General features: G+C 38.6%; 1 protein-coding gene across 3 annotated transcripts; it reads left to right on the top strand.

The window, feature by feature from the left end:
- The first annotated feature begins 335 nt into the window (after positions 1 to 335).
- On the top strand, positions 336 to 14,312 carry mbd1b (methyl-CpG binding domain protein 1b). Of its 3 annotated transcripts, XM_084728132.1 has the most exons (17): positions 336 to 486; positions 1,164 to 1,874; positions 3,244 to 3,384; positions 4,902 to 5,043; positions 5,125 to 5,405; positions 5,516 to 5,598; positions 5,753 to 5,796; positions 6,010 to 6,150; positions 6,245 to 6,328; positions 6,421 to 6,471; positions 6,551 to 6,643; positions 8,488 to 8,649; positions 8,748 to 8,924; positions 9,105 to 9,185; positions 10,069 to 10,146; positions 12,183 to 12,284; positions 12,377 to 14,312. In XM_084728132.1, exons 2-17 carry the CDS (start codon positions 1,372 to 1,374, stop codon positions 12,848 to 12,850), a joined length of 2,637 nt encoding a protein of 878 aa, XP_084584258.1. In that variant the 5' UTR covers positions 336 to 486; positions 1,164 to 1,371; the 3' UTR covers positions 12,851 to 14,312. The 3 variants fall into 3 exon arrangements, with proteins under 3 accessions (XP_084584258.1, XP_084584250.1, XP_084584242.1); XM_084728124.1 differs by lacking the exon at positions 9,105 to 9,185 and having other exon boundaries at positions 8,769 to 8,924; XM_084728116.1 differs by lacking the exon at positions 9,105 to 9,185.
- The last annotated feature ends 1,886 nt before the right edge of the window (positions 14,313 to 16,198 follow it).

Here is a 16,198-nt window from a genome sequence, read left to right as displayed (position 1 = left end):
GCTTTCACTTAGGGACTCTAGTTGGCCCTTGGACCCCAGTTTGAAAACCACTGAGTCATACATTTTCAATTACAATAATTATCAAATGTATTACAGAACATCAGGTTTCTCACTTTTATTATTTATGTATATTATCATTATTCTTATTCTTCTTATTATTATTATTATTATCATTATCATTATCATTATTATTATTATTATTATTAATATATATTTTTTTCGTTTTATTTATTTATTTATTTTTATTTTATCTTTGGAGGCGCACCAGAAGGTGGCGCCGTAGGAGACCACCTACACGGCCCACGCGCCTGTAACCGGCCCTGTTAGACGGATTTGCATCTTTGGTGTGCAGCCTTCCTTTGTCCTTCCACTGTTTCCGTTAGTGCTAGATGCATGAAAGCTGGCTACGCTAGCTCTACCTCGAAAAGTGAAGTGGTGTCTGTTGCAAACAGAGACCCAAGCATCTGGGAAACATTACACTGAAAGGTGCGTGTGTTTTGTAGGCCCATTTAAAGGCAGACATTTGTAACTCTCAGCTGAGAGGAATAACCAGCATACAGGAACCATGGAGGAAGACTATAGCTAATGGTGGCTAACGTTACTCCCGTTTTCAGTTTCACTGTTTATACCTCCAGCTATCTTGACGTGTGTGTTATTGACATCGCACCGCTGATGTCTGTGCTAACTGTCATGTTGTGAAACTAGCTAGTAAGAAATAATCGGCACCAATATAAGAGAATCAGAGCACTCTGAGCAGTGGCTGGTAGCTACTGTTAGTGTTGCTAACGTTGTGTTTGCCGGCGGCGGCTAACATTTGCTACAACCCAGTGCTGGATAATTAACCATGTATGAATTAGCAATAGCAGGCTATATTTTTATGGAAGCTAGCCAGCTGGCATTTAATATACTGGAATATACATGACGTCTGTTAACTTAGTTTGCGTTATAAACACTTTTAAAGTAACGTGCTAACTGCGTGAAGGTCTGCTCGTTAAGTCGTTGCTATCGAGTAAAAACAGATGTTTTAGCAACTCGTTGGTAACGCTTGTTAAAGCTAACATTGCCATAGGGCAACAGTATCATTGAGTTAGGCTAACTGGAACGTGATTACACTATACATGAGGTGTGTTTGATCTTTATGTATAAATATTCTCTTTTTCTAGGTAGTGTCATGAAAAACTAAGCAGCTGTCAACCATCCTGACGGTTCATTTACCTGTCCAAACCAAAGAGAACAAGGTCGAGTGGCTACATCCACTGACAATGTGAAAGCACACCACTGTAAATGGGGATGCAAGACCAACTGTAGAGGATATCTTAATTGTCTCCAGTAAGATACTCTGAACTGTTTGTGGCCTACACTGGTGCGACAATGAATGAAGAAGCTCCTGAGAGCCCGCCTGTCCCTGGCAGAGAGCCTGTGGAGGAGGATTTGGGACAGAGCGTAGAGACGAAGAGCAGTGAAGCAGAAAACACCCCTGAGGCAGCACCTGCTCAGGAGCCCCTGACACCCTCAGACACAGCTGAGACAAAGGAAAACCCTAGCTCAGATCAAGCACAGGAAAAGCCCAGTTTAGATCCAGTGCAAGAAAGGCCTGATCCAAGCACAGAGGCTGTACAGGAAGAGCCCGGTTCAGATCCAGAACAGGAAAAGCCTAGTTCAGATGCAGTACAGGAAAAAACAGAAGAGTTGAATGATAGGACTGAGATAAAGGAGGAGGCTAAGACCCCTAGTGGGGAACCTCCTTTTGACTGGTTTGAGCCGCTCGAAGAGGATGATGATGATGACAGGAATGCAGAAGAAGAAAGCCTGGCAGGAGAAAGTGAAATCAGCGAGATGGCGGGCAGTGAGAAGGCCTTCAAAAAGATTTACCAGTAGGTTGAATAATATTGTTTCATTCCAGTCAGTGGCCATTTAATAATAGTGCAATATGCCATCATGTAAGATGAGAACCTGCATGTCTTGTACTGTAGTCTGTGAATGAGGACAATTATCTTTGGATAGCTGTAGATTTTTATGGCCATGTGTAAGCACAGGAGCCACAATGTTATGTTCGTATGAGCAAATGTGTGGGACTGCTTTGCCAACCTAATTCAACAGAGAGCGTATTTAATAAAAAGGAGTTGTTACAAGATGATGTACACCAGCAAGGGGGTTACAGTTTATAGCTGCTTAGTAGAAAACAGTGATATAGTTGTGCTACTCAGAGGAACTGATAATCACTATTTAAAGGGATAGTTCAGATTATTTGATGTAAGCTTGTATGAGATACTTATCCATAGTCACTCTGTTACCAACAGTAAATGCCTGTCAGCATGCTCCCAGTTTGGGCAAGTGGAGAGGAGTACCACAACAGAAGCTAAGCAATGAACTGCTGTGGACAGGGTCAGTAAAAGGTATTTTAGCCACTTGAAAAAGATGCAACTCAAAAAAAAAATCACTATAATTCTACACTATATTTTTAATGTTTTTATTGCTTTACTTTGCCATCAGACAACATTTTCTAACAGGAAACTACCAAAACCAAACTCCTCGATCTGTTAGTTTGTTTGTGTTGTTGTGCCACTTTGGTGTTGTAAAGGGTTAGTTCAGATTCACTTAAGTCAAACTTAGACAAACAGTAGACCAACAGCTCTCTGTGAGTTAAAAGTGCTGATTCCACTTACTGTATGGAGTTTGGTTGATTTAGAGAGTGATACTTAGCTTATATAATGACAGTTTCCTGTCAGAAAACACTTTCTTATGGCAAGGTAGATTGGCAAAAACTTTTTTAATATAGCACACACTTAAAATGATATTGATTGATTTTTTTTTTAGATGTCCCTTTTTCTTAGTGGCTAAATCACCTTTGTTGCTCACTGCGTCCACAGCAGTACATTGCTTCTGTGCTGGTGCCCCTCTTTGCTTCTGCAAACTGTGGGTGTGCTGACTGGCATCTACTATAGATAGAGTAATCATTGACTGTCAATAACTACCTCATATGACCCCATTTCTAATAATCCAAACTATCCCTTAACAGAGATGAAAAATTAGGGCTTTTGAGTGTCTTTCCATGTGTTTTAACTGCTGTTGAAAGAATCAACTCAACCTCTAGGCAACTTGCCTCAGTCTGTTTAAAGAAAATGAATATGTAATTCCAAGCACATTAACATTTTCTTGAATAGTGTCACATGCAGTTTGTTTATCCCATGTGGTATAAATATTTCTAATGTGTATGACTCCATCTCCTCCTCTGAAATGCAGGTTTAACGCTCCTCGCCGTAAACGATCACATCCTGATGAAGGATGGGTTCTATGGCCAATTCTTGGAGAGGGCTGGAAACGGAAAGAAGTTGTTCGGCGTTCAGGTTCTAGCATTGGACAGAAGGATGTGTATTATTTAAGGTAAGTACTGTACTATTGTTTTCATTTCACGGGGCAGAACATACTTAGAGCAGACTTTTACTTTGTGGTCAACAATGTTGATTGTAGTGTTGAGATTTCACTACTTTTTATCTACTTTCAACCACTCCTTTTACACCTTCTTTTACATTTATACTCTTCCATCCACTGTAGAGTTGTCATGATACCAGAAATGTTAACAGTAATAGTTTAAAAATAGAAAAAAACAAACAAGCTATACTTCATACCTATTTCAATATCAGAGCAAAAACAGAAAAAAGTATGAGCACACAAAATAGAAAAAAAAATTATTTTAAGAAAAAAAAAAAAAAGAAGTTGCATACAGTGCTGTCACAGAGGAAGTCACTGAACACTGATTGGTTTTGCAGCTAGCCAAGCTAGTTTGTGTACCTTCTTCAGGCGTGTGCATGAGGATCAGGACTGAGAGGCTACAGTTGACATTTCAGCTAAAAACATGGTGTAAATGGCATCTATTTGGGTCAGATTTTAATGTTGCGGCTTACGGACACTTGGGTTACACCCCACAAGCAGGATGGAGGCATTTTGTGTTTTTTTTGTGTCCTCCTTTTACATTTTAAAACTGGTCACTGTTCACTTCAATTGTACTGGGTTTGGCTGCAGCGCTGTTTTCCACTGAAGCTCTGGGAGTGTTTTGTGAACTGGAGATCTTCACCCATCCTCACATCAACACAGGGCTGAGTAGATATTGACTGAAATTTCATTTTTGGGTGAACTCTCACTTTAAGCTTCTCAAGTGTGAAGCTTTTGTACTCTTCTCTCCTGTATATAATTATAATCTGACTATCATTGGCTTTTGAACTGGATGGACACAACAGAAGTATTCCATTATTTTATATACTAAACAATTGATTATTAATATGGATGCATGATATAGGATTCTTGCCAATTGTCGATACATACACGTGTTTTTCCACTTAATGTCAGAGAATATCAAGTCCTGCCTGTGGTGGAATTGAAATATTATTATGCCTCCTCTTTGTGTGGCAGATGCAGACCTAAAATACAATGCCTGTCAAAATTTTCACATTCACTGGGCAAAATATGAATGATACTGCTGACAAGTTTTTTTTTGCTTGTGCATGCTTTCTTTGTTCTTCAAAATTCTTCATAATTATCAGGATGACCACTCTTAAGATGGACAAATTTGTAGTGTTGGAAGAATGTGATTTGCATTGTTCTTGCGAGACGTACACTGAGCAGTCATTGCACAGCAACTTTGCTATGCAGTGCACTTTCAGGCACTTCAGAAAACCTCCACTCTAAGTGACATCTTATTGGTCTGTCGTTTTCATTCATTTTCATTTTTAAGCCTCTATTTCCCGATACAGGTAATGTGCTGACATTATCAGCAGATTAATCAATAATAAAAATAACTTAAAATTGTTAAATAAACTTTTATTAGGACTGATTAAGCAGAAGCATAGCTGTTATACAACAGCAAAGTTGTAGTTGTACCTCTTTTTTTTTCCCCTTTTCAGTCCACGTGGTGAGCGAGTGAGAAGCCGAGTAGAGCTGCTGTCAGTGATGGAGGGAGGCCTTGACTTGTCAACCTTTGAATACAAGACCGGAAAGTTCTGTGATGGCGTAGCCCAGCCCACAAGAGTTCGAAACAGAGTGAAGGTATCAGCCTCTCTTAACACTTAAAACTCAAAACATGTAAGATGTGTACAGATGTCTTACAGTCACTTTCTAATCCATTAGAAAAAAGTCCGGGAGCGCTCTTCTTCCGAGTCCAGCTGGATGGACAGAGGAGAGGGGGCCGACACTCCAGACTCCCACCACAGACTCACCCCCAGTCAGCCTAAACCTTCCCACAACCAGTCAAATGTCTCCCCATTAAGTACGCCATCAACTCCAAACCAAGTTCCTCGCAAAGAAGAGCCAACAGAATTTAAAATTAAACTTCCTGCTCCCTCATCGTCATCTAGAAAGCACCCACTCCCCTCCATAAATGGAGACGTTGCGTCAGAGGAAAACACTCTGTGAGTCCAGTGTTACTTCAGTTCATACTTCAAGTCTTAAAATTTATTATTAAAACTGTTGAATTGATTGACAAGACACATGAACTGAGAATTATCATGTTTCTCTGCAGGATCTGTGCCAAATGTGGTGTTTCCTTCACAGGCACGTGGTACGACAAACAGAGGAAGAGACCCTGCTGCCCCAACTGCTGGGGTAAGTCAGTTTATCAGTGTACACTCACATACATCTGGGATAAACATGTTGTGAAACACAGAAAACAATCATGGAAATAACTGAGGCGGGGTAAAAATGACAACCTTCTTACAGTTTTACTCATCTTGCAATGTTTATGTCTTTTTATTTCCAGCGGCATCAAAGACAAAAGAGCATCCGATGATTCGTTTCAGAAAGGTAAAGCACTGTCTGACAACAAGCTGTGTGAATGAGCAGCTACATTTGTGCTACTTTTAAATTTGACTTGGAATAGTAAAAATGCATGATAGCAAAGTTGAGTGTAATATTAAGCAGCCACAAACAACAACAACATTAGAAAACTAACTCAAAAAACTGCATATTAATAAATAAACAAAGTTGCTTTCCTCTTCTTGTTCATGTCACCTGTAGTGGATTCCATGTGGACAGTGTGTGGGCTGCCACAACACAGTGAATTGTGGGCAGTGTGCCAACTGCAAGCACGGGCTGCAGAGCCCCGAATCCCGGAAACGCATCTGCCGGAAACGCAAATGTATATGTCCGATTCGCAAGGTAAGCTGACAGGTGCACAACAGTTATTGATTATTTTGATGCTTATTGTTACTTAATCTTATTTTGTGCTTCTTTTTCCTGTGTGTCCCATCAGGGCCCTGGAAGTGTAGGCTTCCCACCACAGAGAACTTATAATGAAATTCCTGAAGCTTTTGATGACAGTATTTCCAGTTTTCAGGTATTTAAAGCTTTTTTAAAACTGTAAAATGTACGTGTTTACTTTGTCTGCTGGAAGGTCAAAAATCTAACAACAACTATTTTATCTTTCAGAGTGAACCTGCAGAGCCACCGGTGACATTTTCTGACACAAGACCAAATTATGTGCGTATTTATAATAGTCAGATTTACTGCTGTAACCTTTTTTTCCCCCACTCTGACCAATGATGTTTTATTCACGCAGCACCCGAGCCTCAAAAGTAGTGACATAGAGAACTTCTCAGTCAACGTGGACGTCGATGATGAGGATGAGTTGTCAACAGATGACGACGATGATGTGAGTTTTTTATAACCCACTGTTCTACAGACAGGAGGACAGACTTGCCTAAAGTGGCAGCTTAAAATCTAGTTTGTAACAGTGGCTCAGCCCTTTTAGCTCAGTTATTGGTTACTTCAGTAGGAACAACTTTTTATGGCAGGAAAAACATTAACAGAAATCTGCAGTACTTGTTTTGCTTTCACTTTGAATGTTCAGTACGATCATGGTTTTGTCAGACTGTGGCTAATTACACAGTTTAGAACAAAAACCCATATGGTGGCAAACAGAATGAATGATTGTGTGTTTTTTAGAAGAGGCAGTAGTAGTAGATGTATGTTTGCATCTAAATGGGGCATAAATTTTAAAAAAATCTGCAATTATATGTTTATATCTGCTACTGTGATTTCAAAGAGCACCAGTCAAACCTCAGATGATTGAAAGACATGAAAAATGTGGTGTCAATTATGGCATTTTCCATTAGATTAATGTAGAACCATGAGCAGAACTAGAATGATAAATGGATGAATCAATTATTAATCAGTCATTAAATTAAACAACTATTCATAATTGATGATTGATCGGTTTATGCTGAAAAAAGAAATCCAAATTAAATTAAAATTATTAAATTATTATTTTTTTTTTCTAGTTTCTTTACTCCTGTCTTACAGTAAACAGAATATCTTTGGGTTGTGGACAAAACAAGATATTTGAGGACATTTGGGCTTTGCATTTTATGGACCAAATAACTAATTGTTCAGTAGAGAGGACATAGGTCCAAACATGTCTGTGTGCTCCACATGTTTGAACCTAGTTTCAAACTGACAAGATTGTGATAAGATTAATGAATCAGCTAATCTAGAAAGAATGGACAGATGAATCGACAATGAAAATAATTGTTAGTTGCAGCCCTAAACATGAAGACAGATATGGTCTTGTAATAATCCCACACAGATCTGATTTCAAATCTTCAGTGGAGCAGACAATTCATAAGGCATTACTGTGATTCCAGAGATTCTGGTGGTAACTGTAGATGTGACTAAGCCAGTTCAGGCAATGTGAGCTTGTTTTTCATCACATTGATTCTAATGTTTCCAATAGAAACTGAAGAAACTTGGGCTCATCAAATATAATTATTTATTAACTACTGTAGCAAAGCCTGGTTAACAAATACATTTAGCATTGCATGTGTCTTCTAATACCAAACCATACTAACTATTGTGAGACAAGCACAGCTTACAGGTAGGCAGTAGTTCTTGCTGCCCTCTGGTGGCTGACAGTAATAATAATAGGTACTGGTACAGATCAGTTTTCTCAGTCATCTTGTTCCACACTGTGTAATAATGCATTAATAAGACAATTGAAGCAGACATCTTAAATGTAATGCAAAACTTACTTTTCCTACTAATTACTTTAACATACAGTAATTGTTAAAGCAATTTAATGATGTTTAAGATATTTCAGTAACTTGTACAGTACTGCACCTGAGTGACACATAAGTTTTATGCTTCATGAATGTAATGGTTTGTTTGCTTAGTGTGTTTCCTTTGTGCTACACATAATGACATGATTGCCATGACTTTATTCCAAATGTTTTGAAGACTTATTAAGGTTTTGAATTAAATTAAGCAGACAACATTTGACTATAATGCCCCATTCTCTTTTTTTTTAATAGTTGACAACATTATATAATTATTGCTCATTTGTTGTCTGGTTACATTATAGATAGATTCTTCATTGTCCTTTTCCAAGGAAACTTGTTGCTGTAGAGTGTACAGAGCCTGATATTATATAAATAAATACATGATACACCACAACAGTGACTTGGTATTTGTGTTAAATTTTCCTATTCTTCTTGTTTTCAGTGGCATAAGAAGCGGAAGCGGCGATCCTGTGGAGAATGTAAAGCCTGTCTCTGCAGGAAAGATTGTGGTACGTGTGATTTTTGTATAGACAAACCCAAATTTGGAGGCAGCAACAAGAAGAGGCAGAAGTGTCGACTACGCCAGTGTCAGAGACAGGCGATGGTAAGAGCCCACCAATTTACAACTAATAATTTGTTGATACTTTGCAAAACGATGTAATACTGTTAGTTCTAAATATTTCTCTGCGTACATTTTGGCAGAGACACTTACTGCCTTTCCAGATGGGACAAGGTGACTATGGGACAGATGGCTCGATGCTGCCGGGCAGGCCCAGACCTCACTACACATACAGTCGGAAGTCAAATTTCAAGAGAAACAAAGGAGCACAATCTGGCTTTGACTTCACTGACAATGAAGACGATGACAGTAACTTGCCAGTAAGTTCTCAATGCCTTTGGTGTTGGTTTATTATTTCTTTTTGCTTGTAGTGGCTGTTTTTGAAGACTGTTGCATTTTCCTCGAAATGCCTAGAAAAAAAAAACCCTCAACACATCAGCAGTAGAAATTCAAGGAAGAATTAGGGCTTTTTCTTACTCTGCTTATGTTTCACTATTTAGATGAACTGGGGCTCTGAGCCTCCCAGTGGGAGCAAATACTCCTATGACCTGAATGCAAGAAACCACCAACCATCTATGCAGGTTAGAAATGATTATAATGATATTTTATTATTATTATAAATGATATTACCCAGTGGTGGCTGGGAAAGATTGTTTGCAACTTGCATCCAAACATTTCCAATTAGAGATATTCCCATAATATTCTTCAGCTTCTAATACCTGCAGGTTGCATATTGGCTGATACCAAGTACCGATCCGATACCTGTGTTAAAAATAGAAAGAAAATAGTGCCAACAGACTAATATGCAAATAGCTATGAAGTATTCTTCACCGAAACCAAAAAATCAGCACTGCAAAAACAAATAGACCTCCACTCAGTTTAGCTTTCAATAGATGTATTTACATACAGCAACAACAGTATGGATGGATTGGGACTGTTTGTCCCCCACAGAGTTCAGTCCACTCAGGAAAGAGTCTGTTTTGTTTTCCCCACAACCCCAAAACTGACCGGTCTCATCCACAAAACTGACTACAAAATAACAGTTTAACAATGTGAATTGCGATTTGATGCTGAGAATAAAGCTGGTGTTTCAATCTTCCACTACTCATAAAATCTGGCATGCAGGATGCTGCTGGGACGTAAAAAAAATCACAGTAATAACAGTAGAAATCCAACACTATCATAAATTACATTTATGTTGATCAAACTGACGAGTTGTGTTCTTTAAAGAAAGCTGATTTAATAAATAGACTAACACAGTCCTAAGTATTTTTTTTAATGCTTTTTTAGGGTGATGACTTCAAAAATGTTGACAGCAGACATTCTAAGCTTTGTTTGAAAACCTCAATAGAAGCTTCAAATGTTAAAGAATGACATTTGGTACAGCGCTTTTATCCGCATGTTTCTGTCAACCAACGCTTATCTCAGCAAACACAACGTCACCTTAATTTTCTCTTCCAACAGTTCAATCATTTGGATTATGGACAGCGGAATGGACTGGCGGACAGAGTCCCTCATATCAGCAACCACAACTCTGAACTGGTCAGTTTACGTTCTTCCTTCTTTTTTGTTTTGGTAATAATGCACATTTTTTCCCCATGAGGCAGGGCATGTGTTGAAATCTGTGGTTGGTGTTAGTGTTTTTGTAGTGAGTTTCTACTTTTCTGGCTGATGGTGGACAAATTCTTGCAGCCTTATGCTTAATAACACTAAACCTGACTGATCATTGTGGCCTCCTGTTTACACTTTTCCTCCGCAAACGCTTCTGGCACCTTGTCCACTTCCTCATGTGTATCTGTTGCCATGCTGTTCTTTGGCCAGAGGCTTAGTGGGATGAATCCAGGCCTGGTTCCAACTCTGTTTGACCAGGTTCTTACCAGTCCGTGGAAATTCAGTCTGTACCTCTGAGTGTTCAACTCGGGTTGATGAATCTTTTTGCTGTGGGCGTTCTTGTATAGATTTCTGTAGGAGTGGTCTTCCCCCTCCATCCTGCTGTCTCTTGTGGGTATGTCGATGTGATGGTACATAAGTGAATTTTAAGGGGAATTTACGGCTTTAATGAACAGTTTGACGGGATGGATGGAGACAGGAAACATGAAGGCAGAATAAGGAGAGGGATATGATATGGAACAAAGGCAGACTGAATTGATCAGGGGATGTTGCAATTACGTGGTACACATCTTTCCCACTTGGCACCAGGCCATCACCGAAAGTTAATTTGATGTCCTTATAAAGGATGCATATCACTGCCAAGCTGTTTGCTCACTCTTCTTGGCTGTCCTTCAGTTTGTTCTTGTGGTCACTTGTTTGCCAGTCACTTGATGAGACAAAAATATCTGACCCATTATCAGTGTTGTAGCTTTCAGTCATTGTGTTTTTTTTTTTAACCCTGACTGTATAAATTACATATAGGAAAATGGTAGATTGTCTTATTTGACCCCTTAGTAATCAGTTTTTCCCTTTTTCCTTTTAGTTTTTCATTTATTTCCCCTGAGGTTGTAACTGACTATCATGCATATTCTATATCAGCTTGTTAGCATTTTTCATGGAAGCTGTATGTGAAAGTTAAAACTAAGAACATTTTTTTGGCTGCACCATTCCAGCAAATATAACTACTCTGCACTGTAGATGCTTTGTGCGTAACTTTTTGCAGGTCTGAATAATGTTTAATTATACAGCCAGTGCTCAAAATAAAGGAGGTCCCATTGTCCCAGGGACAATAAAAAAGAAGCTCCATAGATGCAGAGATGCGGTGTCTGGGACAAATTGTGTGACAGCAGAAAAAATTATCCAATAAAATTATTACTTTGAAAGTACAATTCAGGACAACTGGTTCTATTATAGATACTGATGTTGCACAAGTTATTGTTTTAGTATTTGTGTCATGTACAATGTCTTAAACGCTGATGAGACAGAAAGGGTGTAGTTTCTGGTGGAATTGTTGTGTTACGCTCAGAGGTGTCAGTATTTTGTCCACCCCATTTATGTAAATAAAAGGAGACAAAATATTAAAAACTGTCAGTCAGGTTTAATGCTGCTTAAAGACTTATAACCTTCACAGTGGTTGGATTTATTGTGGGAATTAGACAGCATTAGTTTTAGCTTTAGTTCACTGCTAGCTCAAGCAGTGAACCACCATCTTTTCGTAAGTTGAAGCCTGCTGGTCCCAGTGGAAGTTGTGGCTATTCAGAAGGTTAATGTTTTGGCATAGAACTGATTATGTTTGCCTCAAATAGATGAATTCCATCAAGTAATCACTATCATGTTAAATTTTTCACATTTATAACAATCAGTTCAAAATCAAGTGAGCTACAGTTGAATTTGTAGAGAAATTAGTGTTTGTCACTGCATGTTGTATTGTTTACTAGCAGATTTTGACCACTCCAGTTTGGCAGATAGGCAGACGTACATCACATGTGGTGTCTACGTTTCTGTGTATTCATGGTGTGAATAGGTTTACTTGCCAATGAAAATTTAGTGACACTGGGTAGAAAAGGTTGGAAATCTATCCCATGGTTTAGTATGGTCAGCAATTGTCGTTAATAGTTAAGCTCGTGATTTCACCCCTTTCACTTCAGGACCAGTTCAGCAGGTGGGAGGCAGAGAAATCACACATGGGCAGAGATCAGAAGCATGTTGATGAAGATATGGAAGACGACGACGACGACGATTTTCCCATGGTAAGTGTCCGGCTGAGACTTTTCATATTAGATGTCTTAACAGCATACAAACCCTTCTGTCTATTTATTTTTTATTGTGTTGCTCTGTGCAGATCACACAGATCTTCAGTCTGGCTGATTGCCCAGCTGGGAGTGGTGCGGACATGGAGAACCAGCTAATGAAGCTGCTGCACTCTCTGCGCTCCTCCGTACTGCCAATCCTCTGGTACGCCATCCTGGTGGAGGGCCCGCAGCTGCAGCTCATCCAGTGCTCCAAACAATCCAACATGACTGACACCATGGTGCTGATCGACCCTGGCTTCTGCTACCAGGTCACCGTCCAGAAGCAGCCGCTGCTCCCCACTCACCCGCTGTACGATAAGTACCCGGGACGCCTGACCTCGGTGACCGAAGTGGTCAACCTGCTTCTGGCCCTGGAGACGTACATCGTGTGCCAGGGACTGCCCCCCAAAGAGCCACTGGCCAATAAAGACCCACTCATACTGGAGCGGGCGTCCACGTGTGATTTCTTGGTGAAGAGGAAAGTGGGCGTGTGTAGTAACTGCAGAGCACTGCAGGGACTTTAACGTCAGCCACAAGCAGATCTGAGACCACCAGGTCTCTGGTGCAACTTTGTGCCGTTTTCTTCTTTTCGTTTCTCTTTTGGTGATGATACATATGACGTTTTACAGACTTACCTCTGGACAGTAATAGTATAATTTGAATATTTGAAGAATCACCAAAGGCATTCCAGGAGCTGTGACATGATACCCCAGGCGTGTTTCTTCTCAGATGTCTTCTGTTGGTTTAGGGCTTTTTCTTTATGACTGTTATGTCAGATTTTGGGCATGGGTAGAGCTGAAGTCCTTCAGATTGCTGTGTGTGTGTGTGGGGGCGTGTGTATGTGTGTGTGTGTGTGTGTGTGTGTGTGTGTGTGTGTGGTTATTGTGCCGTTGAGTCACACACTTACTTGAGGAATTTATATCCCTCACCCCCTCACCCTTTTTACACTTCGGTCATTTTATCCCCTCCAAAATTTGTCTCTCAGCCCAAAACAACCAGCAGACTGAGGTTTTTCTGGACTAAATTTACTAAATTGACTTTTTGATATTCCCCAAATTCACTTAGGAACATTTTTGTTGCTTCATCAAAGGGTCAGATATATATATTTTTTTGAAAACCGGAGCTAATTTAATGTTTAAAAGTCTAAATTTGTGTTTGTACTGGTATATGCAGCTGTAGGAATTGAAAAAGGAGACTGACTGACTTCATTAAACATATTACAGTGTTTACAAAAATGTATTCACCGCTGTGGAGCCTTTTGGATTAACTAAAATTGATAAAATAACTTCAAATATAAAACAGTTAAGTGAGTGCCTCAATATTAACCCTCTTTATTATTACACATCTAAATTATTATATGGGAACACATTTTACCCTTCTTGATTCCTGTCCGTTTTTGATCTGTGTTCCAATAAAAGTTGAGCTTGGTCAGATTTTTTTTTTTCTTTCCTGTTTCCTGTGCTTCCATGTGCTATGTGAAAATAAAAACAAGTCTTTAAGAAGGTTTAAGGATGTTGCTGAGGCTTGTTGTTAAGTTACCTCTAATATTAGCAAAACGCTAAGTAGCGATTGCTGTAGATTAGCTAGTTGTGTCAAGAAGGGAACTCTTGATTTGACTGACTTAACGAGATTTATATGCGTTGTTTCTTCATTCATACACTTTGTACAAACTATTCATGTTTTGTAGTGTGACAACGCTGTGGATGACATCTGCATAGATTTAGGGTCAGAAAACACTCGGCTAGGGTTAATGAAAGATCATGATTTGGGCTAAAATGATCATTTGGGAGATTTTTCACTGGACTGGGGTTAGTCAGCATTATGCTAACATAAGCTGTAACATAACTTGTAACTGATATTGGAGCACAGAGCAAAAAAGGTAGGGACTTAGCCATGGTCAGTTAGTTTTAAATGACCTAAAGTTCTGAATTCTCACCCGAGTTACTGAAAACCACCGATTGATAAGGATGCTAACAACATCTTTGGGACACTGAATAGCCCATGTAACCTAAAGGTCAGTTGGTCATGCTGACCCTCATGGATCCATGGCTGAGTTGAGTCTTCAGACAACAACTGTTGCTTTATCAGTTGTCAGTGAGGCAAAGAGAATCCCAGTATTTAAAAAAAAAAATTGAGACATCTGAGGTAGTGATTGTCACATGTTTGAGACCAACTTCATGAATGTTCAGTGGTCATATGGGCATAAAAACAGAAATGCTATTGTCCTGCAGTCCAGACACCTCTGATATTTATTAAGTAGTAAGAGTAAGTACCTCTAAATAAAAGTTCCACTACTGAACATTGAGTCAACAAGATTTAATTATTATGCAATCTTTGTTGTTGTTGTTGTTGTTGTACTAATTCATACTATTAAGCTAAATTACATCAACTGACCGAGTGAATGGCATGAAAATCAGTGGGATACTTTTTAAAAACACAATGCAGTAAAATCATTCTGTTTAATTTAAAAACAAATTGACATTTTACAAATAACAACAGTGTAAAAATATTCTGTTAGTGCTGTGAGAATGTCCACCCCCTCTGTTTTCCTATTTTCCTTTGGTGAAAGACAGTTGTACACTTCTATGCTCTTTTTGAATTGTATAATAGGTGAATTTTTCTCCCGTCCCCTTCTCCATTGGGATATTTATGGAGTGAATCGCTGATTTTAATGTGAAAGTTTATGCATTTTTAACATATCAGATTTATTTTTGTTATCTTGATTTCCTCAAGTAATTGTGCAGATTTTGAAATGTTTGGGATCTGTTTATTATTCTTTAAAAAAAGCTATTGTTATTTAGTCTTTGAATTAAAGCATAGATAAAGAATTGAAACTAAAGTTTTCCATATTTCCTGTCTGTGTCTTTCTGAAGGCAGTGTGCAAATAAAACCTTTCTTGCTGACTTTGCATTTTTATATTTTTCAAACATACCTGATGGTCTTGCTACATCAGAAACACATCCTGAGAAGAACTTAGGGGGAACTGACTCTGAAAGCCCTAGATTTTATATTCAGTTAAAGATATCCGTATTTCCTGCTACTTCATGTGTATGTTGAAGTGTATGAGATGATGTGACTACAGTAAACTGAGCCAGATACTGTTTCAGAGTGTCAGTTTACTTGTTGGCAGAGTTAGTGGTTTTATTATGAAGCATAGTTTCCGTGGGAACCACAGCTAATGCCTTTAAATGAAGCCAAACCTAAATTTTATATTGCTGAAGAGACTAAGATCTATGGTCCACTGAAGTCTGTGTGTTTGAAGTGAAGCATCTCTGATGAGTTCAGTTGATTTACAGTAACTTATTATGTAGACATAAACATTAGTTATGCGTTGGTGTTCCTCTAAACAAACGGAAAGGCTCTATTTCAATTTAAAATGCTGTTAATGTTGTTATAGAATTAATTACATGTAATTTTCATCGTATAACGTGATACAGATCAAATTTATTTTTCTGGCGTTCCGATATTTGATTTTTACATCCCTGTTGTACATGCAGCATTCGTGGATTTGTAAAGATGCGATTTTAAATATATTGTTGAAACCTATCGTACGATTTTTTTTTTCATTGCTAATTTTATAAAATAAATCTATAATATATATGGACAACACACTTTAATCAGTATTTCTGTAAGCTATTGTCGGTATTAGTGATTAAAGCTAATTAATATTCTAGACTTCATATTTTGTATATTTGTATTTTTACACACGTGTGAATTTTAGTTTGATTGAATAACAAGGTTCTTCACCTTCACTGAAAATACAGCTATATTTAGTCAATTTTTATGTATTTAAATCACGGGGGAAAAAAGGATAAAGCTAAAGAGCAGCACTGCTCGAGCAGCAAACATCAAAGGCTGTTTTCAGTACTATT

The sequence above is a fragment of the Lutjanus erythropterus genome, chromosome 2 (genome assembly GCF_056507025.1).
Source record: "Lutjanus erythropterus isolate fLutEry1 chromosome 2, fLutEry1.hap2, whole genome shotgun sequence".
NCBI lineage: Eukaryota > Metazoa > Chordata > Actinopteri > Lutjaniformes > Lutjanidae > Lutjanus > Lutjanus erythropterus.
Note: the sequence above shows the minus strand (reverse complement) of the source record. Positions and strands in the feature narration are given on the sequence as shown.

Excerpts from the sequence above, each read along its gene's own strand:
- mbd1b (XM_084728132.1), top strand. The coding sequence starts at position 1,372 with ATGAATGAAGAAGCTCCTGAGAGCCCGCCTGTCCCTGGCAGAGAGCCT. Across the intron at positions 5,406-5,515 it reads GCGTCAGAGGAAAACACTCT|GATCTGTGCCAAATGTGGTG; the intron begins GTGAGTCCAGTG and ends GTTTCTCTGCAG. Across the intron at positions 5,599-5,752 it reads CTGCTGCCCCAACTGCTGGG|CGGCATCAAAGACAAAAGAG; the intron begins GTAAGTCAGTTT and ends TTTTATTTCCAG.